The 25,249-nt window shown below is 42.4% G+C and overlaps 1 protein-coding gene across 3 annotated transcripts; it reads left to right on the top strand.

Moving 5' to 3' along the window:
- Positions 1–11: 11 nt before the first annotated feature.
- Positions 12–21,208, top strand: LOC124082057 (zinc finger protein 14-like). Of its 3 annotated transcripts, none has more exons than XM_058573569.1 (5): positions 12–221; positions 3,322–3,374; positions 18,035–18,161; positions 18,430–18,490; positions 19,059–21,208. In XM_058573569.1, the coding sequence occupies exons 1-5, from the start codon at positions 122–124 to the stop codon at positions 20,386–20,388; spliced, it is 1,671 nt and encodes a 556-aa protein (XP_058429552.1). In that variant the 5' UTR covers positions 12–121; the 3' UTR covers positions 20,389–21,208. The 3 variants fall into 3 exon arrangements, with proteins under 3 accessions (XP_058429552.1, XP_046284492.1, XP_058429576.1); XM_058573593.1 differs by having other exon boundaries at positions 83–221; positions 3,235–3,374; XM_046428536.2 differs by lacking the exon at positions 19,059–21,208 and having other exon boundaries at positions 18,430–18,895.
- Positions 21,209–25,249: the final 4,041 nt, after the last annotated feature.

Here is a 25,249-nt window from a genome sequence, read left to right as displayed (position 1 = left end):
CGGGGCAGGGGCGGGCTTCCGCAGACTCGTTCTTTCCTTGCTGGGCCGCCCGGGTCTTTTTTCCTCAGGTCGCGGGTCTTGGGCACGGATTCTGGGCGACTCTGCGTAGCCAGAGAGCCCCATGAGCTCGGGTGGCCGAAGTTCCTTCGTGAGGACGGCGGGTGACCCCGGAGGCCCAAACGGAGAGTGTGCGGCCAGGGCTGGCGGGACCCGGCGGGCGGGTGAGCGTCGGAGCGGGTTGAGTCCCGGCCGGCGGGTGGCCCTGGGGCCTGTCCCCTGGTCCCGCCGGGTTGGCTGGGAGGAGGGTTCCCGGTCAGCTGCAGAGCGTGTTAACGAGCCCTCTCGGATGGCCCTGGACCCCGGACCCTGGGTCCCTCGGGACGGACTGGGAACGGGTCCCCGGGGTTCGCTGCGGAGGATGGCATTGTCCGCGCTGGCCTGTGGCCCTGGGCTCTTTCCCCTGGTCCCGCGGGGAGTGCTGGCCAGCGGGTCCCCCGGTCAGCTGCAGACCGTGGCCTCAGTGGCCAGGACCCTCATGTGCCTCCTGGTGGGTGCTTGGGTGAGAGTGAGAACCAGGGTCCCGCAGGAGGGAACATTCTCCGCTGGGGAGGGAAGAGCACAGTAACCCTCCAGAACCAAATGTCCAGCTGCTCAGGTTCCCTCATTCCTAGGGAGCCACCTGGGCTGCATCCACTGTGAGAGTGTCCCTGGGCTTGGGGATGTGTTTAGCCACCAAGCGGGGTTCCTGGAGAACTGGGGGTGACAGGCTGCTTCTCTGCGCAGGTGCTTGTTGTTTCCTTTATCACATCTCGCTGTCAAGAAATTCCAGTTTGTCCCCAAGTATGTAAGAAGCTCATTCCTTGATTGAATTCCTTGATTTTATGTTATTGGTTAACGTTTAATTGGATACAGTAATGTGATGTAAAGAAGAAGAGAGTTCTTGAAATAATTTTTTTAATGCTCAGTTTAGTGGGAATCTAAACACCTGTATAACCCGCCCAAAGAGAGGTGAATGGGCCCTGGTCAGGCTGCCTCTCCCTGCTCTCCCCTACCTGTGCCTGGAGGGGAGCACAGTTCCATTTTTTTTCTGTCATTCCTTGTACTTGAGCCATCTGTGAGGAGGCAGAATTTTAGTTGGTGCTTCTTATTTGAGTTTTCAATAACTTAATGTTGAAAGCACAAAATGAGGGGTGCAGACCTCAAAGATTCAGGAAGCTGCTTATTTCTCATCAGGACCTCAGACACCTGGGGACTTATTTTCTGAATATGTAAATGGCCATCAGTTACAGAGGGGATTTTGGTTTTATAGGGTACAGTTGTGCTGATTTCACCATTGGAACTTGTGAGTGTGCTGTTTGGACAGTCAGGGGTAGTTATGTAGGTGAAAACTTTTAACTCAGGAGGGCAGCTGTAAAAGGTTGAGACTCATTGCTACTAAGAGAGAGAGGAGTCCAGATTGTGAAGGATGGGTATTTCTTTTTCTGGAATTATTGTCTCCCAGAGATTCAGTATTTCTCTCCTTCCTTTGGGGGCCCATGTTATCAGGAAAGGATTTACTGGAAGGTTAATGGTGGGCTAGTTTCCCCTCACTCCTACCAAGCTGCCTTGTGTCTCCACTTTTCTTTGAGGGCTGTTTTGTAGGATTATTATTTTCCATAACTCTTCAAATGTTCCGATTAGTACTCTATCACTGTGGTGCTGTAATGTGAATTGTTGGTTCCTCTGCCTCAGTTGCTTAGACTCGTATTACTATCTGTAGGCCTCCTGGTTCCCTTCCCTATTCCTGCTTCAGGAACACCACTTGTTTCTAGTTTAATTTTTTAATTTTACATTCTTGACCATTTCATTCTCTTTTAAAATTTGGTCCTCAAGTGCCCACACTTCATAAGTTTTGTACATGTTGGGAAATCATTGTTAGGTTATAGATTGTGGATTAATTCAAATTACTAGAAAATTTCAGTGCAGTGTATATACACATGTGTATTCATCCCTTATACTATCTATCCTTGTTTACTTCCATGTGGCTATATATTGCTTTTTGCTGAATACCATTTATGAGAACGTTTTTCTCTGTATTTCCATGTTCCTCTGGGCACAGAGTCACAAGCATTTGTGAGAAATTACATATCTGGTGTCCAAGGCAGCCAACCCTGAGCTCAGAGAACCCATATTCATTGAAAAGGTGTTCAGTCATTTTCTCATATTTAATTCATTTGTGAAGTTATTTTTTGTTTTGTCTTAACATACCCTATACATGAATTCTTTTTATTTTATTTTTTTTGTAAAGAGTGCAGACATTTCCTCTGAGGGAGGGCAGCCTTCTTTGACCCTATCGCAGTTTGATGGAGGAGTCTCTTTTTTAATAGATGTGAGTTTATCACTTTCTTCCTTTGGAATTTTTTTTATCTTCTCACATAAGAAAACCTATAGGATGGGGACATGTTGGGCTCCCAGAGGTAAATCCTTAGGTGGACCCTCCTGGCCATGGAGTTCCAACCCCTCTGTGGTACATTTCAGCAGTCAAAGTCTGGCGCCCAAATAAGTTTTGTAAGTTTGGAAATATGTATATACCTCTGCAAGTGGGTTTTCATTGAACTGTGGATGAAGCAGGCACCGTTCCTCAACTAGTTCATGTGGTTGCTTTTCCTCTTAAATTATTTTTATTGCCATATAATTAAGTTTTCATGTATTTAATAACTATATTCCTTTGTTGTCTTTTCATTTTCTTGTCTGGAAATGAGTTGACTGAGAGTTAAAGTGTGAGGAGGCCTTGGCATACAGCCCCGACCTCTTCCCCAAGATGGATGCCTGTATCCCTCCTTTCCAGTCTATTGTGACCGGGCACCCACCTTCTCTGAGCTCAGGGTTGGCAGCCTTGGACACCAAATATGTAATTTCTCACAAGTGCTTGTGACTCTGTGCCCAAAGGAACAGGAAGACAACAGGGCCTGCTTGAGAAAGGGCTTAAGTACCTGAGGAGAAATGTCCCCCTGGTGGGGCAGGTCCCTTGCAGGGAGAAAGTCTTGCCTGAAAAGGGCTTTTGCGTACTACCTGTCCTTCTGGCCTCATTTGTCCGAGAGTCTGATTTATCTCCTGTCACTCAGAGTCCCAGGGTGTACATATGTGGCTGGGGTGAGAGAAGGGTCTTGTGGAGTCCTGGCCAGTGAGGAGGCAGCTGGTGGGAGGGGGTGGCCTTCCACAGTCTAACAGGACTTTCTCTCTCACCCTGTACAGCTCAGAATCCATCTCCAGGACTGTGTCTTCTCTGCTGTGTGAGGCCCAAGTGGCTCTGGCTCAGGTCTATCTCTTTTTGACCTGCAGGTGCTATGAGGTCCACAGGAAGGATGTCAGGACTCCCCAGAAGGCAGGAAATGGTGAGTGTGTGGGGCCAGGAGTGCTCAGGGAAGTGGGATGGTTAGAACTGGTGGGAACCAGCTGTGGCTGGTCTCTGGCCTCCTACTGTCAGTTCCAGAGTTCAGCCAACCCAGACCTGAGTCATGGTGTGGGCTGGTGCAGGTAACAGAATCCTCTCTGCACATCTGGACCCCAGCCCTAGGCCCTCAGTGTGCAGTGAAGGCAGAGGGCCTCAGGGATCCTGCCTCAGGTGTGGGGCTCCTTCCTATGTGGAGGATTCTGGTCTGAGGGGGTCCATGTCCCTCCTTCTTCTGAAGAGTCATCTGGTTTTCCCCCACCTAGCCATTGTTAGGGCGCTCATTAGATCCTTTAAATTCGAGCTCTCTTCACATTTTCAGACTTTGACTCCCCACTCAAGTTCCCAGAATTCTCCCCTCTTTGCTCCTTATACTGCATTCAGTGGGCACAGCCTCGTAGATTTGTTTCTGTTTCTGAATTTGTCATGTAGTGAGAGCAGAAAAGAGTTACCTGGAACTCCACTGTTAAAACTCTGTTCCTCTCTTCCTTCCTTTACCTTCCCTAGGCATAGACGCCTTATCAGAATAACTTGTGCAGAGGTTTCCATTGGACCCTCCAGGGTCCTGTGTCCTCAGCCACTGTCCTTTCCTGTGGCTGCCACTTGTTGCAGCCAGTGGAGGCTGCCCAGTGTCCTGCAAAGGGTAGGCAATTTCAGGCCCTTGGTCAGCAGAGCCTGAGGTGTGGGATGCAGCCTCTCAGGGGAGCAGCTGGAGGTCCTGGGGCTGAGGAATCTCCTGGAATAGGCCTCATCTAGAGACCTGTCATCTTGGGACATTGTTTTATCCACTCCCTGTTCCCATTTCTCTGATATCAGTGGACAGTTAGCCTGGAGATGCTGGTGCTGCGGGGCCAGGTCAGCAGTGATTCTTGCCCTTGCATTCTCTCACAGTTGTGAAGGAGGAAAATTCTCCCAGAGCATAGGACCACCCACCCCAGTGCAGTGCTGTGCAAACCTGAAAAGCCTGGAGTCATGGTCTGGGTCTCCTGGGAGGGTAATCATGGAGTGTTTCAGTGAGCTGGACCAGGTAGGAGGATGCCCAGCTCACAGGGACCTTACCTGCTCCTTGAGCCTGACATGTCTGCTCCCTCAGCACAAGCCCTTTATTTATCACTTTGAAATGATCTGCCCCCTTATATGACAGCCAGATTTCCTTAAATGTGAATGTATTTATTTAGAGCTGAGCAAGGTAGAATATTTTAAAAGAGGTAAAAAAGAAATGAATTTAAAAAGAAAACAGATTTTTTTTGGTATATGATAAAAATTCTTAAGTTACCTTTCTGATTTGTTTAGAACATGTAGAACATTTCTGAGACCTCACTTTTTTTTTTTTTTTTTTTTTAATTTGATTTCAAATGGAGTTACATATGGTAGGTTCATGAATGCTACTTTAGTGGCTGGGGTTGTGGCTTAGTGGCAGAGTGCTTGCCTAGCATGTGTGAAGCACTTGGTCTCTCAACACTGCATATAAATAAATTAAAAAAAGGTTCATTGACATCTAAAAAAATAAAAGAATGCTACTTTAGAAAATGAAAAATCCGTGTGTCATTGTTGCTGTAGAAAATGTTTCATTTTCACAAAAGGTGTGGTAGGTAAATTTATACTCTGTGGATTCATGAGAATATTAGTTCCCTTGTATAATGAAGAACTTGTCACAATGGATAACTTCTCTTTGCTTCCTGTTACCTGAACTTGGAAGATTACTACTGAATTTCATGGGACAAATATGGCAATTGCCACAAATATCAAAGTATGGTCCTTTGTTTATGAATTGATGTAAGTGTCCTGGAAATTGTTATTAAATGTCATCTCTGTTGGCTGAATAAAACATGTTTTCGTGAGATTATTATAATTCATGAGCATCTTTCATGATCTTATCTGATTCCAAATGCCCCCTCCTAATGCCACCCAATGGGTGTTCACCTTTCACCTTGTGAATCTTGGGGTTGAAATAGACCTTCAATCTATAATATTACCTGATGGTATTCTCTACAAGGTGTTGGAGACTCCTGGACATTTTGGCTACTCTTAGATATTTGTCTACTATTTCCACTTGTAGAAATAGTTTTCTGAATTTCCTCAACAAAGACATCCTGGTCTTGGATTTCATAGAATTTAAGAAATGAAGCTAGAGAATCAATTGAGCTGCTTCTTTCTCCACGATTTAATAAAATTGCATGCAATTCATTTCTCCTTTTTTCATTATTGCTTAGTTATATTTTTGCCAGGGTGCTGAATCCAGCCATCAGTGGTCCACGCAGGTTCCCTGGCTTGGCTGCCAGAAACTGTTAACATTGCAATATGTCATATAGGCTACACCTTGAGGAATGAGTTGGAAGTGTTACCTGCTTCCTCTTAGAGGGGATTAAGGGTAGTTTTCATTGCCTCCTTAGTGTGGTGCAGAATCCACCATGACACCCCTGGGCCATGCCTTTCCTCTGATGACAGTTATTATCACTTCATTAACTTGTTCATGTTGTGTATTTCTCTTTTTGTGTGAGTTATGGTAGATTGTTTTCCTCCTGGAGTTGGTCCAGTTCATCTGAATTCTCAAATTGTGTCCGACAGTTATTCATAATATTCCTTTATGGTTCTTTTACTCCCCCTGAATAATGGTGTCTTTCATTTCTACTGAGTAAGTTTTGTTTCTGTTTTCTTAGTTGTGCTATCTGTTACAAGCATGTCCACAAAAAAACCTGCTTTTTATTTTTTATTTTTTAATAGTTATAGATGGACAGCATGCCTTTATGCATGGGCTCTCTCTCATCTAGTGAGGAGGTCCATGGAATAGGTAGAGGAGAGTGTGGCTGCAGAGTCATGAATCAAGACCTCCAGAGATCTCACAGGAAGCAGGTCTGATTTGATTGTGCAGTTACCATGTATATATACGTGGCCAGTAGTTAAGCAGATTTTAGGCAGCCACCAATACAATTTCTGGCCAACTGTCCTTGTAGCAACCGATTAAGGAGTGGCCGTAGAGCAGCACTGGGACCACAACATGTGACCTCATGCTCAGGGTGCTGTGCCTACGGAGTAAGCAGCCTGCCTCTCAAGCGCCCTTAACATACGCCATATATACAGTACTCTATGCACCTGTTCCCATACCTGTATTTGTTTAGTTTTTTATGCTGTGCTAAGGATTGAACCCAGTGCCTCACACATGCTAGGCAAGTGCTCTGCCTTTGAGCTACAGCCTCAGCCCTGAAGAGCTTGCTTTTGAGTTGATTCTCTATTGATTTCCTATCACAGTTTCATATGCTAGCATCGGATGTAGGTTCTCCTTGCTGTTTGTTCTTTAGTTCCTGAAGTGGAAGGATGAAGGGTTGATTTTTATTCTTTTGTAATGTAAGCCTTCAGCACCTCTAATTCTCCCTAAGCCCTGCCTGTGCTCTGTTCCACAAAGTTTCCTAAGATGCAGTTTCAGTTCTTTTCCTTTGAAATATTCAGACTGATCCTGAGACACCCTTGACCCATGTGCTGTTTAGAACTTTGGGATTTGACCTGCAGATATCTGGAGGTCACCCAGCTGTGTTTCTGTTACTAACGCCATGGTAATTCCAGTGTTCCTGGTGCCATGTTGGGATTTGGTAGCCTTCTGCACTAACGCCTGTCGTGGCTGAAGGTGGCTGGTCGTGGATACTTCCCTGTGATGTTGAGAAGGATGTGTGCTGGGCTGCTGTTGGCTAAGTGCCCTAGAGGTACCTGTGGTGGGTGTGCTGTTGAGCTAGATACCACGACAGCTCTTCTGTGTGCTCCAGCTGTCGCTCACTGTCAGGCGATTGCCTCTGACTCCTCTGTCACTGGATTTCACCGCGTGTCCATGTGAGTCTCTCAGTTGTTCATCAGGTGTTTTGACCTGTTGTAGGTCGTACATCTTAAAAGATTCCGGCAGTTGGTTTTAAGTCTTATTACTGAGTCTAGTGTCCATGTTTTCTCAAAAAATAACTGAAGCATTTTTTCCCCATTGGTGAGATGTACTTTGCTCTTTATGTGTATTCCTTATTTTGTTGCTTTTGCAAAGTGGGTATTTGAATATTATAATCGTTTCTCCTCTGAAATCAGTTTTTCCCTCTATTCAGAGTTTGCCCTTGTTTGTTGAAGACTGTAGCCATTGTGTGTAGTGACTTTCCAGAGTATGTTTGGAGACAGTAGTTTAGTTGCTCGGTGTACTCAGAGGGTCTCTCTTAGCTTGTGTTGAGCTTGAGTTTTAATGGAGTTCCATGAGGAAATAGCTGGAAAGAAAACAAGAAACAGCAAGAGCTCAGCTCCTCCAGGGCCTGTGGATAGTGGAGCTTGGGCTGCTGCTTTAACACATGGTCATGCTGTTTAAAACCCCTTCAGCCTCAGTTCTCTGCAGACCTGAGCCTGGAGAGCAGCCTGTGGTCAGCATATGGGTCTTGGTCCTCTCTGAAAGGATTTCTCTTGGCCTGGGTGGCCTTCCACCCTGATATACCAGGGTGCTGTGAACACTCATTTCTTCTTTTTTTCTGTAGTAGGGATTGAATACAGGGACAATCTACTACTGAGCTACATTCTCCAATCTTTTTTTCATTTTGAAGCAGGTTCTTGCTATGTAGCCCTGCATAGATTGCGACATGTTATCCTCCCACCTCAGCTTCCTAAATCCCTGCGATTTGAGCCACTGTGCCCATCTGAATACTCTAGTTTTTTGTTTTTGTTTTTGGATACCAGGGATTGAACATGGTAGTGCCAAACCACTGAGCAACATCCTCAGCTCTTTTTATTTTTTAGAGACAGGTTCTCGCTAAGTTGCTTAGGACCTAGCCAAGTTCTAAGGCTGGCTTTGACTTGTGATCTTCCTACATCAGCCTCCTAAATCACTAGGATTTGAGCTGTTCACCACCACATCTTGCCTGAATATTGTAATTTCTGAGAATATATTTTATTGTACTTTTCTCTCTCACACTTCACATTGTGATTTTTTTGTTTTGTTTAAACAACCACATGTAGGATTGATTTTTTTTTTTTTTTTTTTTTTGGCGGGGGGCGGGTACTGGGGATTGAACTCAGGATCAGTCAACCACTGAGCCACATCCTATTTTGTATTTTATTAGAGACAGAGTCTCACTGAGTTGCTTAGCACCTCACCATTGCTGAGGCTGGCTCTGAACCTGTGATCCTCCTGTCTCAGCCTTCCAAGCTGCTGAGTGAGGGAAGCAGTGGCAGTGGCTGTGGCAGCAATGGTGGTCATCAGGCCAATAATTCCATCGCTGATGAGGCTAATTGCACATCTTGTCTGGTACAGGATCTCATTCAGAAAGTTCTTCATCTCCATGTCCCATGGACTCCTCCACTGTCTGGACAGGTTCACTGGAAGCCAGATTTCTGGTGGCACTCTAAGAAAAATATACGTTTAGCTTTCATAGCAGGGGTTAGACAATTTATTGACTGCCCAAGGGATCTCTGTATGAGTGATATTTATGCCATCAGTATCATTGATAATTACTATGGCAAAGGGTGGCATAACACAAGTTTGTGCATAATGGGTATGGGTATCATTTGGGATGAAGGTAAATCCATGGCTAGGGCCTTGGTTCAACATCGACCCATTCATGCATCCATCTGTTGCCCATTTGATGGGTCTAGCAGCCACCAATATTGGTGTGATATCCATCATGCCATATTGAATTTCTGTGTAACAGTTAGTAACAGATTGTCCCATGTAGCAGTTACTGCAGTAGCCCGTATGGCTTTTGGGCCTGTTAGATGAATTGCAGGGAGCTGTGCCCACCCAGGTGCACAGGTATTGTTCTTCCCTGGAGATATTTCTCTTATCAAGTAGAAGAGATCTAGATGTGATGCATTGATTCCAGGGAGTGGTGTCATTATCTGAGGGGGACTTCCCAAAAAGCATCTTAGGACATGTTGGCAGTAAGTGTTTTTTTCATTTGCCATGGGGGAGTCTATGGCTCTAGGTAGCATTAACTATAACTCTAAGGTCAGTGAGAGACAGCCCAACATGTGACTTATTATAGTTATCTACAATAGATTCATTGGCAAAAGCAAAGCAAAGGGGGTTGTCCTGATTGTAGGTCTCATTATCAACTATGGAGAAACAAATGGGCAGAGCAGGCATGGAAATGCTGGTATTCCACTGCACAGTTAATTCAGGATGGATAAGATTAGAGTTATTGGAAAAGAGCTTAGGTAGGTCTCTTTCCCAGTTGGCCACCACTTTTAGTGGTGGCCTAGTGACCAAAGCCCAATTTACCTGACAGGAAGCTTCACTGTTAGCAGTGAGTGCTGCATACAATAGGACCACCATCATAGGCCCAGGGATGGGGTTGCCAGCAGGTGAAGGGGCCATTCTGGTGGCGTGGTCAACAAGACCTTTAATATCACCCCAGGTTACTTTACATGAGGTCCATTCGTGTTGTTGTGTCCTTTGCTTTCCTCCAGAGTTAGTTCCTTCATTTTCTTGGTTGGTGGTTCTGGGGGTCCAGGGCTTGACACTTCTGGCATGCACCCAGATGGGGTGAGGTGCCTATTCTGGAAAAACACCTGTAAACCCTTGACCCATGGTTAGGACGGGACCTGGACTATTCCATGCCCTTGTTATAAGATCCTTCCATGAGACCATAGGTAGATGGGGGGGCCCCAAGAGGGGGGCCCAAAGCTTATGGGCTGCTGTTTCTATAGAAGATTTTGAAATGGTGAGAAAACTTAGAGTGAATAGGGTTTTGTTCATATCATCGTGTGGGGAGCTAGTGTAGTTTCCCCGCCTATGCTTTTGGAGCATGGTCTTGAGTTCCCTGTGTATGTGTTCCACAATACCCTGAACCTAAGGATTATAGGGCAGGCCAGTTCCACATTTTATGTGCCAGGTAGAGCAAAATTTCTTGAAGATTTTGCTTGCATAGGCTGGGCCATTGTCAGTTTTTATAGAGAAAGAAACTCTCATGATCCCAAAGCATTTAAGCAGATGGAAGATGACTTTTTTCATGGTTTTTCCAGTAGAAGGTGTAGCCATAATAAAACCTGAGTAGGTATCAATGACTACGTGAACGTATTTAAGGTTGCCAAAAGGCAAATAATGAGTAACGTTCATCTGCCAAAGGGTGTTGGATTTGAGCCCTCAAGAGCTTACCCCTGTAGGTTGCAAGGATCTGATGGGGAGAAAAGGCACACAGTTTTTGCATCTCTGACTAGCCTCTTTAGTCAGTTCTGAAAATAATCTAGAGGCTTTAGGCGGATTGGTGGAAATGTGTGTGTAACCCTTGAGTTTGCTCAGTTACAGTCAAGCCCAATGTCATCCCTTTTTGAATCCAGGGCAAATAGAAGGAGGTGCACGTGGTTTGCTAGGGCTATTTGGGCATTCTCGCTGGAGATGTCCTGTTCCTCCATATCCCCAACAAGTGGAGCAACCTCTTTCTTTACTATTATTTTGTCCCTGCTTCAATGCAACTGCCATGGCTGAGGCCAGCAGAGAGGCTTGAGCCATTTGTCTCCCTATGTCCTGGGTGGCCAAAATCCAGTCATCTGGGGTGTCATTGCACACTGGTGTGATGGCAGCCCTATGCTCCTTGTTTAATCCTTCCCAGAGTAACTCTTTGGCTAGGGCTTCCCTAGCTCCTACATGGGATACCTTCCCTTCTACCACCTTGTTTACTCTACAGATAAACTGCGGCAAGTCCTCAGTGGCTTTCTGCCTTAGTCCCTGTATAGAAACTGTTCCTCCTACAGCTGGTAACTTCCTGCAGGCTCTTAAGGCAGAGTTGCACCTGGTTGAAATAATTTGGCAGACCTGTAACTTATACCAAAGGGGAACAGCAGATTCCCTCTCCCTGCAAGCATTTAGCTGGGAGGTTAACATCTGTGATGAGGTTGCGACCTCCTTGCTGCTCATATTCATTATAGAAAACTGCCTTCCATTTTAGGTATGTGGATGACTCAAGGGTGGCTCTTGCCAAGTCTTTCCAATCCTGTGGGCAGTCTACACTTAGGCTAAGGGTTTCAAGGACTTGTTCAGCAAAGGGACCCCTAGGTCTGTCTTCCTTCACTGCCTTCTTAAACTCCTTTAATATAGCTAGGACATGAGGATACCAGTGTAGTGGCCTTTGAGGGGTGGGGTTCACATTGACTGGGAACGCAGTTGGTATCTCCTGTTCATAGGCACCCCATGCTTGGTCCTTTGTTCAACCTGAGTCTGAGAATGGATTAGATTCTGACCTTGGAGGAGCGGGTACTGGCCAAGGTGGAAGGGGGCCTATAAGGCTCTCCCTTTTACCTTCTCTATCTGTAACTGTCCCATTAGATTTGACAAAGAGCAGTAAATTTTCTTTGGCTTAAACGTGTCTGGCCCTTTTTCTGTTTGTTGTGGTTCAAAGGACTTTGCATCAGAGCTTACCTGTGATTCTTCCTCCCTTTGTCTTGTTCTCCTTGTTCCCCTGCCTCTGATGCCATAACCAGACGGGTTACACCCTTTGTGCCCCAGAGGTTGCTGTGTTGCTGTGACAATTGGAAAGGAATGAAGAGGCAGGGTATATCCCTGTCTAACTTCTGCTTGCCTTGCATTAACCATAATTCTTTTCCCATATACTTGGATCAAACACATCAGCTGCTTTCACCCAGGGATTGGTGTCAATTACCACATTCCCAAATTTGGGCTTCCTTTCTATTTAGTGTTAATCCTCTCATGCTAAGGAGGGTGCGCAGCAGCTGTGAGTCCTTAGTGGAGGTTGGTAAGTTGCCCATTTTTCCCTGTTTCCCTGGGGTCCAACACCTGCACTTACCTGCTTGCCTCAGGTCCCTCTGCAGGCACCAAATGTGGGCTCTCTTGATCCAGCCAAAGCCCACCGAACACCTGAGGAGGGTGTGGTGACAGAGTCGAAAAGACCTCCAGAGACCAATTTCACAGAACTCGATCCACTTTATTATTGCATAGGCAAAGTTTTTATAATGATCCAATGAGCTACCAACATACTTATGAGGGGCAACCAATGGGCTAATAGATCAGTGGCAGAAAAGCAGAAGGAAAGGAACATGCTGTGCATGGGGAGGACAGTTACCATGGTGATGGGGCTGAGTGCGGTTAACTAACCATGGTATCTGGATTCAGCGTGCTGAACTCTGAGAGCCCATCACATATGTTACATAGGCTGCTTTTCAACTCCTAGGCCCAACATATTTTATTTAGAGACAGGGTCTCCCTGAGTTGCTTAGTGCCTCGCCATTGCTGAGGTTGGCTTTGAACTCCTGATCCTTCTCAGTCTCCCAAGCTCCTGGGATTACAAGTGTGCACCACCATGCCCGCCTAGAAGTTGATTTTTGATTATTTGTTTATTTGTATTGAGATTTGTATATGAATTTTTCACTGCTGACTTGGGGAACATATCTTCCTCATGGATACACGCAGGCTTTAGTGTACTGCTGCTATAAATATTGCAACACAGGATTTCGTGTGGACCTACATTGTGAACTTATTTGGGTTACCCCAACTTTGGGAAATGGCTTGGGTTCAAGGAGCCACCACTCTGACCTATTTGATGTGGTTGATCACTTTAGTCTGTGAAAGTTGAGGGGTCATGGGCCTGCCAGGAGGTTTGTGTGAGACCTGTGTGTATTTGAGTATGTGTTAAGAGCCCTGGGATTTATGAGGTATCCATCTACACCAATGTAGCCGATTTTCTGGTCGGAGCAGCATCTGAAAAAACCCCATCCGATATCCTTGTCCACTTGCTGTAGACACTCTAGGACGCAGGAATGCAAATGAGATGTGCACTGTGTCAGGTGGTCAGTGTTGATGGGGAGAACCTCAGTAAAGGGTGCAGAGGTTGTACTGTCTTCCTCCCATCTTGGTGCCTGTGGCTGCTCTCTCTGCAGGTGATAGTCTGAGTCTGAGTTGCCTATGCCCACCTCCATCTGCTTGGTGAAGTCCTTGATTTTGTCCCACTGTCTGGGGCTACGTAAGTTGGCTGAAGTCTGGAACACAAAGATTTTTTTCCTGGCTTCCCATAGCACTCCTCTTGCTGTGTTGTCTGGAAGTGGTGAGAGCAGGCATCCTTGACTTGTTTTTGTTGTCATGGAGACAGCCTTTCATCCTTCTTTGTAGCCTTCAGTGTAGGTTTTGTAGATCTCTGGTACTTTTTAAGGTGTTTCATTTTATTACAGTTAGGTTTGCATCCTTATGTCAGAAGGAGTTGAGCTTTGTCAGCTGGTTTTTCTTCATTCTTTCAAGTTTTCAGCTCCTTTCCAGATGCACAATGTGCAGGTATTTTCTACAATTCCTTCCAGTGCCATTTCACTTGCTGACGGTGTCCTATGAAGGACAACATTTTCCTTTCTAATGCTGATTCACTTTTAAGTTGCACATGTGGATGAGGTGCAGTGAGCTGGTTGTACACCTGTTTCATTGCATCATTCCTAACATTTATCATTTCTTAGGGTCAGTGGACTGCTCCCCAGCTTTATTATGAAAACCACAGTGACATGTTGTACACTATGGCCACCTACTCTGCTGGAGAGCAGAAGTGCTGGCTCCTCCTGAATGGACTCTGGTACCTGATACCCAGCCTCCTCACCCAGCCCTGCTGTCCCCTCTCTTCTCTCCTCCTCATCTCTGGTGAATACCCTTGTACTTTCTGTGAAGCCAACTTGGAGCTTTGCTGTATAAGAACACACAGTCGGTGTCTCTCTCTCTTTTCCTGGCTTATTTCACTTAAGATAGTATTCAATAGTCCGGGCTTCGTTGCTGCAAATGAAAGGACTAAAAGCTATTTTTGGTAAAATTAGGTTTATCTATTATTTTCATGAATCAAATGGATGCTACTATATCCCAGAAATCATCCCCAAATCCAGTGTTGTGAGACATGTGGTCTGCATTTTCTTCTAAGAATTGGTGAGGTTCACATCTTACTTCAGCACTTTGGTCCCCATGGATCTCATGTATGCGTGTGATGTGAGGGGAGCATCTGACTTTAGGTGCTGCCATGAACATCCAGTTTCCCAGCCATTCATTCTCCAGAGATCCTGGTCCCCTGGAATGACCCTGGCCCCTTGAGAGACATCATTTCCTTCTGTGTATCTGCATGGTCCTGGGTCCCCCTGTCCTCCTTCACTGCTCTGTGTGTCTGCCTTTAAACTAGTTCTACACTCCCTTTGTTACTCCTTTAAAGCAGGTTTTGAAATCACTTTACACTTTATTTTTCTTCTTCCATTGTTGAGTTTCTTTCAATTCCACGTGAATCTTAGAATAGTACTTCTTATTTTGTATAAAAATGTCATTGATACTATGAAAGGCAGTGAATTGACCTCATGGTTGATTTTTAGGCAGATTTACAATTCTTTGAGCTCACAAATGCTAGATATTTTTATGTGTGTCATTTCTTTCAGAAGTATTTTGTGGTTTTTGTAAAGTCTTCTTGGTAATTTCTAAATACTTTTACTCTTGATCTTCTGTGATGGCTTTCAGGTTGCTCGTGTTTTAGTGGATGTAAGTGTGTTGTGTTTATTGTGGTGGTGTACAGCTTGGCTTTATTTTTTAGTTCCAGGCATTTGCGTTTTCTTCTTCAGCGCATGCACAGTTTAGAATTTTCTACTTACGAGATCATTTCATGGCTTTGTTTCTAAGAGCCTCAGCCCTTCCTCCTCCCTGACCTAGGCAGGAAGATTAGGGGGAGCTGGGCTCAGTGTTTCTTTTTCCCCACAAGTTTTTGCTGATAATGTCTTGGGTGACTCAGCCTTGGAGAAGTAGTTTCCTTTGAATGTAGGCTCAGGAAGATAGAGTTCTCTGGGTGTGCTGGAAATGGCTCCTTTTCCTCCCTGCGCTGGCAGCAAAGGGCAGTTTTTTGTGATCTTGACTGTGTGAGCCTGGCAGCAGTTCAGGAGGTAAGATGTTGTGAATTTGTGAGGACCCCTAAGAATACACAGAAAAAGTCTCTGGGCTGCAGGTCATGGTAAATTTCAGGTGTGAGGAAATACCACTAGAGGGGCAGCCGTCCCGCTCTCCCCACTACCCACATCCTGACTGAGGGGCGCTGGGTCTGCAGTGGGTGACAGTGCTCATCTGCTTGGCCTTCTCCTGGGCTTCTCTTCACCCAGAGGTGGTCCTTTCTCCATAGGCAGCTTTCACCTTCTGTCCCAAGTCTGGCTATTTCCCATTTGAGTCATATGTTGATTATTCTCACTCTGGGCCCTGGTGTGTGTGTGCACGTGCTCCATCTCTCCGTGTCTCTGTATCTGTATGTCTGTCTCTCTGTGTGTGTGTGTGCACGTGCTCCATCTCTCCGTGTCCCTGTCTCTCTCTCTGTCTCTCTCTCTCTCTGTCTGTCTCTCTTTCTCTCTGTACCAGGGTTTGAACTTAGGGGCGCTTAACCACTGAGCCACATCCCCAGCTTCTTCTAATATTTTATTTAGAGCCAGGTTGTTGCCCATTTGCTCGGGGCTTTCCTACGTTGCTGAGGCTGGCTTTGATCCTGCATTTGATTGTCCTGCCTCAGCCCCCTGAGCCGCTTGCTCGGCACCCTAACTCTCTGTGTTGCATATTGCAGGTGTCTCCTCTCTTGCAGGTGTTTTCATCTTTTTATTCCTCTAATTTTAATGTTTGAATTTATCATTCTTCATTATTGCTTACTCTTGTTATGTGAAAATGTTTTCCCTATTCCTCTAGGAAAATATTTCCTGTAAGCTTCTGAAAGTGTTTTAGTTTTGTATTTCACATCAGAATCTGTAATGAATTTATATTTTGTCTATGGAATGGAGGGAAGTAATGCATTTTTTAAAAATTAGATACCAGTTTGTCTTGACTCATCTTCTGAATTGCTTGTGAATGTCTCCACTTGTATACCTTACCTGTTATGTTATTACTCATCTATATGAATTCCAAGGCACTGATTTTTTTTTCTTTTGTTCTCTCTGTTTATTGCTCTGGTAATTCTATGCTGTTTCCAATAGTGTATCTTAGATGTTCTTTATTTATAGTCACAATGTTTAAGTGACACCAGACTATAAATAAAGAACATCTAAGATATACTATTGGAAATAGCATAAGATTAGCAGAGAGATAATTAGATAATTAATCAGAAGAAATTATCAACTTAAAAATTCATTTTCTTTCTCACCATTGCACAAACACCAAAGTGTGTTTACACAGTCCTAGAAGGAATAGCCTATTACAGACCTAGGCTCTGTGGAGACGATGCTTCCCAGGTACAGCCTTGCACAACATCTTTCGTTACAAGATACCAAAGGTGATCATGCAGTATGTTTGTTTGTACCACCATCACTATAAACACATCAGTTATCCCTTTACTCCTGATAACCATGTATATGTAGCCCATTATTAACCCCAAATGTCTTTGACCAAAACATAGTCATGTGGCACATGACTATATATTGGAAAAGCCAATAGTCTGCTGTCTACCACAGTTGGATAGGTGTTACACATTTCTTATTTTCATTTGGCTTGGAAAAGTACTTTCTGGTGATTACTAGAAATTCTGTTTGTTAAATGTCAGTAAAGGTATTTGACACTTATCCAACTGTATCTTGATATTAATCAGAAGAAATTATCAAATTGTTTATTGATCACTGTTGTTGCTTACTAGTTGGTTAAATTTGATGTTGAGTAAAGTACCTACAAATTCTACTTATTCTTTTGCTGTAGTCACACAGGATGAGCTCAATCCCCAGTTACCATGTTGTGAGTACCTGGATGAAATGTGGTCTACTAGGGCAGTTCCTAGATTCTTTGCTCAGAGGGTTCTGTTTTGGTGGGAAGGACTTTGATTCTTTAGGTTCTAACATAAGAGTGGAACAAAATAATAGAATTTCCAAAGGAAAGTAAAGATTCAGTTTGCTGGGATCCTTCCCCAATTTTTAGTTCCCCTATCCAGCAAAGATGCAACTTTGTCAGCAACCTTTTGTAAGCATAGACACTATCAGGACTAATACTACCTCTCTTCCAACATGAGATAGTAGGGCTTCATTATTACTGGTGGTGTTAGACATGCACCCTATTAAGATGTTAGGGGTGTTCTTGGAGCATACCTTATTATACCTTTGCCCCACAATGAGAAGGGTGTTTTTGCTCTGCTGATACTTTTATGGATCAGTTTAGATCTTATATTGGAATGCCTCTCTTTGAGGAAGTGAGTGTAGACAGAAAGCAGTTTTGTTTTTTTTTTGGTTGAAGACAGATAGCATGCCTTATTTTATGTGTTTATTTTTGTGCCGTGCTAAGGTTTGAACCCAGTACCTCACAAATGCTAGGCAAGTACTCTGTCTCTGAGCTACAGTCCCAGCCCTGAGTACAAATATGGACTAAATACTTGGAGACCATAGAATTATGAGAACATCTCACGTGTCTAGAATAGAGCCCTTATGTTTTCAGTCTCTCATGGCCTGCACTACATTTTTATTATTATTATTTTTAACTATTGATAGATCTTTATTTTATTTATTTATATGTGGTGCTGAGAATCGAACCCAGTGCCTCACACATACCAGGTAATGCACTACTGCTGAGCCCCAGCCCCAGCACCCCCCCTTTTTAAAAATTTTTAAAAATTGTTGATAGACCTTTATTTTTTTCATTTATATGCTGCACTACTTTATTTATTTATTTATTTTTTGATGATATTTTAGACCTCAGTGTTCTTTGAAGATGTGGCTGTGAACTTCACCCAGGAGGAGTGGGCTTTGCTGGATCCTTCCCAAAAGAATCTCTACAGAGATGTGATGCAGGAAGTCCTTAGAAACCTGGCTTCTATAGGTAAGGATGATGTTTCATTACATATTGAAAGACAGAGCACCCGGGAGTCCCCCCACCCACCCACTCATGGATTTAGAAGGTGGAAAAGGGAGTAAGTACTTTTAGGAAAAAATGGGGCCTAATGTCAGTGCACTGTGCAGCATAAATACCATAATTCTTTTTTTTTCCTCTTTTATTATTTTTATGTTTTAGTTATCCATATTATAAATCCCATAATCCATTCTGAAATTATGATAATTTTAATCACTGTTCTGGGTGTACGTTTTAGGATTCAGATGGGAGAACCAAAGTGCTGAAGATCAGAACACAAATCCTGGGATAGATCTAAGGTAACTTGTACTCATGAGAGGAAACAGAGAGCCCTGAAGGAATCCTAGCATATCCTATAATTTTACAAACAAGGAAAGTAAGCAAGCATGGTATGAACTATATTTATTCTTTTTAAACCCAAAACATGAACTTTAATGTAAGATACACATTTAGTGGTTTCAAAATAATTTATTTTTTTGACAGAGCTAAGAAACTGCATTCATAATACCACTGTTTTCATAGTAGCTATGGAGAAGCAGTCTCACAAAGTAGTCATGATATTGACTTTCAAACAGTTTAGACATGACAGAAAACCAGTACTTTCCCTGATATTAGTGTAAGTCCAATTCCTATAAATAAATATAATATAATATTGTTAATTAGCCAACCATAAATTGTACTTGTAGTTGTTTTTTTTTTTTTTTTTTTTTTTTTCAAACAGGAATCTTATGGTAGGCTCTGGAAAAATTTAAAAAGATGTTTCAGGGAGATTCCAAATCTTAGCCTTAAAAGGACATTCCTGCTAGAAATTCCATGTGAAAGCAGTATGTGTGTACAGGTCTTCATATATAATGTTTTCCTAAACAGGCACATCATATCTCTCTCTGCAAACAAACCACATGAGGATGAGGAGTGTGGAGGAAAGCCATATGAATTTAAACAGAACAAAAAATCCTTTATTTCTCTCACAAATGTTCAAAGACACGTGTCAGAGTGCACTGTAAATGGATCGTATGGATGTTTGACATGTGGAAAAGAGTTTATTTGTTCCAGGTGTATTGAAAAATCTCGACGATCTCATACTAGAGAGAAGATATATGGAGGCAAGCAATGTGGGAAAGCGTTCAGTACTTCAAATTATCTTCAGTTACATGTACAAACTCACACTGGAGAGACGGCTTACAGATGTAAACAATGTGGAAATGCATTCATTAGTGTGGCTAATCTTAAAGTACGTGAAGAATCTCATAATGAGGAGATTATGAGTTGTAAACAATGTGGAAAAGCCTTCAGTTGTTCCAGTTCCCTTCAAAAACATGAACAAACTTATGCTGGAGAGAACCCTAATCCATGTGAACAAGGTGGGAAAGCCTTTTTTATATCCTCTAAGCTATACACACAAGAACAAACACATAGAGGAAAGAAGCTATATGAATGTAAACAATGTGGAAAAGCCTTCACTAGTTCTTCTTATCTTCAGATTCATAAACGAACTCATACAGGAGAGCTCAATGAATGTAAACAATGTGGTAAAGCCTACACTACTTCATCTTACCTTCAGATACATAAAAGAACTCATACTGGATTGAAGCCCTATGAATGTAAGCAGTGTGGCAAAGCCTTCACTCAGTCCAGTCACCTTCAAATACATAAAAGAACTCATGCAGTAAAGAAGCCCTATGAATGTAAACAATGTGGGAAATCCCTCTGTAGTTTTTCTTACCTTCAAATACATGAACGAACTCATACTGGAGAGAAGCCCTATAAATGTAAACAATGTGGAAAAGCCTTCACTTTTTCTAGTCCCCTTAAAGTGCATGAACGAACTCATACTGGAGAGAAGCCCTATCAGTGTGAACAATGTGGGAAAGCCTTTGCTACATCTAGTGACCTTCATGCACATGAACGAACTCATACAGGAAGAAAGCCCTATGAATGTAAACAATGTGGAAAAGCCTACAGTAGTTCTACTTGCCTTAAAATACATGAAAGGACTCATACTGGAGAGAAGCCCTATGACTGTAAGCAGTGTGGCAAAGCCTTTACCCAGTCCAGTCACCTTCACTCACATGAACGAACTCATAGAGGAAAGAAGGCCAATGTGGGTAAACAATCTGGTAAAGCCTTCAGTTGTTCCACTTATCTTCCTGTGCATGAAAAGCCTCACACTGGAGATAAGCCGTATCAATGTAAATAGTATGGTAAAATTTTCATTTTTTTCCCTTTTCCTTTGAATACATGAACTATCTCTGTGGAGAAAGGCCCTATAAGTATAAATTGATGACCTTGGTAAAGCCTTCACTAGTTTGACTTATTATGAAAGATATGAAAAATCTCATACTGGGGAAAAACTTTATGGATGTAAACAATGTGGGAAAGCCTTCACTTATACCTTTGGGCTTTGTGTACATAAAAATATTTATACAGGGGACGACCCTATGAATGTAAATGGTGTGTTAAATCCTTCACTGATTGTGCTTATTTTCATGTTGTGAATGAACTCATACTGGGAAGAGGCCTCAGGAATGTAAACAATGTGGTGCAACATTTCCTTATTCCAATTCATTTTGAAAAACACTAGGGAACACACACTTGAGAGAGATTGTATGAATGTGAGCAATCTGGAAAAACATTCAAGATTTCCACTCACCTTCAAGTGTATAAATGCACACATACTACAAAGAAACCTTATAAATATAAGCAATGAAGGAAAGGTTTCATGTATTCTTATCAGATTCCAATCATAAATTCACACTGGATAGAAGCCTTATGAATGTCAACAATATGTGACAGCCTTCAATTGATCTTCCTACCTTCAAATACAAGAACAAATGCTGGTTAGAAGCCCTTCAAGTATAAACAATGTAGAAAAGCCTTTATTTGTGGCAGTTACGACATGAAATAACTCACATAGGATCAAAGCTATACTAATATAACAAAACTATACTAGTATAAACAATCAGAAATACCTTCTTTCCTTACTCCTAATAAGTATTAAATAAATGGTAATGTAGAAATGCCCTTTGAATGCAATAATTGTCACAAATCATTCACCTTTCCTGGTCATCTTCAAATACATGAAAGTATTCACACTATAGAAACTCTGAACATTAAAAATATGGTAAATCAGTGCTCCCAGTTGCTTTAAAAGCCATTTCACTCATAGTGGAAAAGAAACACTCTAAATATCTGATATTTACCTCCTATACATGAAAGGTAATGGAGCAAAGAAATGTGTGAAAATGTTCAATTTTTTCAGGTCCTTTGAAGAACAATTGCACAGGGTGAGAAACTGAACCAGCAATCTGATAGAGTTTTCATAAATTCCAGTTTGATTTTTGTGTCAGATTTCCATTGCACTGATGAAAATACCAGAGAAAATTCAACCGAAGGGAGGGAAGATTTATTTTGGCTCATGGTTTTATAACATTCAGTCCATCATGGGCTGATTGCCTTGCTTTAGCCCCGAGGTCAAGCAGAACATGGGATGGAATGGTGAAGCGGGGTAGACCTACTTATCTCATGGCAGCTGGGAAGAAGAGAGAGAATATGAATTAAGTATATCACTAGTTACCTCGCAGGTTTTATTGTGCAGACCGTAGTTGTGGTCTTTCTATTTTCTGTGATGCTGCTTCCCTTGATACTGTACTGTGCGCTTGTGATGGGGTTCACATCTTTGGTGCCTCATGGTCCAGGTACTGATTAGTAAAGGAAGAGAAAACAATGATGCTAGCTTCTAAGAAAACACGAGAGAGGCTACTACCTCAAGTGTTCTGAGGGCAAAATCCCTAGGCAGCGTGTGGGTTTTCCTTAGCACTGCTGTCTACCAGCATTGCAAAGTTCTCATGAGAATAAGGTTTGATGACCTTGGAGAAAATGACACTGCATTTTGTGCATTTCCTGAAGATTGAGTTGGTAGCTTCCATTGTGGGTTATTGGAAAGCTAAACTCTTTCATTTAACCACACAAAACATGACCACTATCGGGGATCAGATGAAGATATTTCCTGTGCAACCTGCAAGTTTGCATGAATAACTACCCCAAAATTTTCAGAAGCACTTTATGTAGAGAGAAGAGTAGTTATGGGTAATGGGCTGTTCTAGCAACCTAATAACAAATGAAGTTGTTATTAGGGTCTGGATCACCAAGACCCTTGAATACTAAGTGCTATGCCTCCAGCTCAACAAGTGTGATGATCCGCTGGTATCAGGTACAGGATGTTCTTCAGTTGGTCTTCCCCAGTTCTTCCCCACCCCTCTTTGTTCGTTGTAAATCTCAAGAATACATGTAGAATGTGGATGTAGAAGAATGAAAAGCAATCCCATGAGATGACAGGCCAAACTGTCTGTCTCTTGGAGACAGAGAAGTGTGGGAAGGCAAAAGTAAGAGGCAGCAGAATGGGAAGTGGAAAGAGATGGAGAGAGAACCCATTGACCATGTCCCTCCCTGGACCAGGGTCCAGTACAATGGGATGGAGTCTTTAAAGGATTTGTCTCTTAAGGCCACATTAGAGTAAATGTCTCTGTTCTTATTTTCAATGAATCCCCAAAGGATAATTGAGAATAATATTGGGATGAGGTATTGGAGGAAAATTGTTGACATTCTCACATCTGGCGGGTAGGTGGAGGGAAGGCATGAATATTATTCACATATTTGACCTTGTGTTTTCAGTTTCCTGGTGTGGTCACTGAGGTTAAGGGAATGGGGAACAGTGTCCCAGAAGGCAAGATACGTTCAATTCCTGAATTCTAACTGCTCGTACTGTGGAATCTGCATAATATACTATCTTCCTTCCTATGTGTTCAGAGGCAGAGTACTGTAAACAGAAATTGCATTAGGGGATGAGCAATTAGAAATTTATGTTGATTGACTAAATATGCTATATGGTCACATGATTAATTTAATCCACATTTAAGTAATTTATTAATATGAAAATGAATCCTAAGGTTTGAAAGACCTAACTACTAAAGAATAATAGTTCTTAAATTTACAGTTTTGTAAATAAGTCTCTGAAATTTGAGGATATTATATTCTTAAAACATGAACATGTTCAATCAGAAAAACAGACAATGGATTACAATAGAATTCAAAGAGACAAACCCACACAGATTGTCATTTGATCCTGGATAAGTGTGCCAAAAATATATTAGAGAAAGAACAGCCTTTATTTAAAAAAAAAAAAAATGTGCTGGGAAAACTTGTTATCCATTTGTAGAAGAATGAGACTGAATCCCTGTCCCTCACCTTGCACAAAATTCAATTCATGGATCAAAGGGCTATGAATTAGATGATAAGTTATGAATTTCTAGGAGAAAACAGTCAACACTGCAACATGGTTGCAAGCAACAATTTTGTCAGGAGAATTCCTGAAGGTTGAGAACTAACTTGAAGAATTAATAAATGGGATGACATCAAATTCAGAATTTTCTGCAAGGCAAAGCAAACAAAAATGTGGATAACCCATAGGAAGAGAATAAATTTTCTGAGAGAATAGTAGTATCCAGTATGCATGAAGAACTCCAGCATCTTATAATCAAAAATAACCCAATTAATAAAGAATTGAATTAAGTAAACACTTATTAAAAGAAGAAATACATTTCACCATATATATGTATGTCTCTCTCTCTCTCTCTCTCTCTCTATATATATATATATATATATATATACACACACATACATATATAATGAGAAAAAATATATGTATACAGATATATAATACACACACACATATATATAATGATAAATTTACCATCTTTAGGAAATAGGGAAATGAAAATCAAAACTACACTACATTTCATCTCACTTTGTTTAGAATGGCAGTCATTTGAATACAAACAATAATAAATGCTGGAGATATTGTGGAATAAAATTGATACATTCTCATCCTTGGAGAGATTGTAACTGTGGAAATCAGTAGGAAGTTCCTCAAAACACTAGGAATGAAAAACCACATGATACAACTATAGCATCGCTTGGTATTTAACATAAAATATTGAAGTTAGGATATTATAGTGATACATGCATGGCCAGATTTAAAGGAGCACAACTTAAAATATGGAACTGGCCTCCATGTGTACCAGTAGATGTATGGATAAGAAAATGAGGGGTAAATCCACAGTAGAAGCTCATTCAGTCATAAAGAAGAATGAAATTGTTATTTACAGGAGAATGTATGGAACAGGAGAATATATATGAAGTGAAAAAAGTCAACTCAGAAAGTCAAGGTTCATGTTTTCCCTCATGTGTGGAAGCTACAAAGAAAGGAAATGTATAGAGGGAGCTCTTATGACAATCAGAGGGAGATCAGTAGAGGAAGGGACCAGGCACAAGGAGGAGGGAAGAATAAGGAAAAAGAAGAGATGCTGGGAGGGTAATGGCAAAGTTATAGTGTTCTACTTTGTGCATGTGTGACTGCCTTATAACATCACAGCATTACGTGTAAGTATCATGCACTAAGGAAAAAAGAAAGGGTACATTCCAGCTAATCTGCAATCCCAGTGTCTGAAGTTCTCTGCATCCTATTCCTCCCCTCCTGTTGGAGGCGACCCCAGGAGGAGTTTCCATCTCAGGGCCAGTGCCAACTGGGAATCATAGCATGTGCGAGAAGGCAAGTAGAGAGTGAAGGTTGCAGGTTCCCTCTGGAGTACCTTCATCCCCAAATTTGCAAACAGTAGCCAGCTCCAGGAGAGTTGCTCCCTATGTGCATATCCTGACCTATACTGGGTTATAATGTCCATCGGCTTTGCTACTGGACTGTGGCAACTCATGCTTGTGCTGTTATCATCCAGGCAGGTGTCCCAAGCCAGTCCTCACTACATAGGGCTCCTCATTGTTTCACAAGAGAAATATTGACAAAGTGGTGACATAAAATGATAACGTAGCTATTAGGCAAATAAGAAATTATTTTATTCTGAGGCAAACTAAGAAATTAGTTTTATCATGGCCTTGATAATACACAGATTCATGTTACTGTTCATAACATGTTCCACCATGGAAGTGCTTTGATGAACTTTTATGCCCATGGAACAAAGACCATGAATCTAGGTTTACCAAATTCT

This window comes from Marmota monax, unplaced genomic scaffold (assembly GCF_021218885.2).
Source record: "Marmota monax isolate L192 unplaced genomic scaffold, Marmota_monax_Labrador192_F-V1.1 WCK01_AAM20220418_F8-fsc00035, whole genome shotgun sequence".
NCBI lineage: Eukaryota > Metazoa > Chordata > Mammalia > Rodentia > Sciuridae > Marmota > Marmota monax.
Note: the sequence above shows the minus strand (reverse complement) of the source record. Positions and strands in the feature narration are given on the sequence as shown.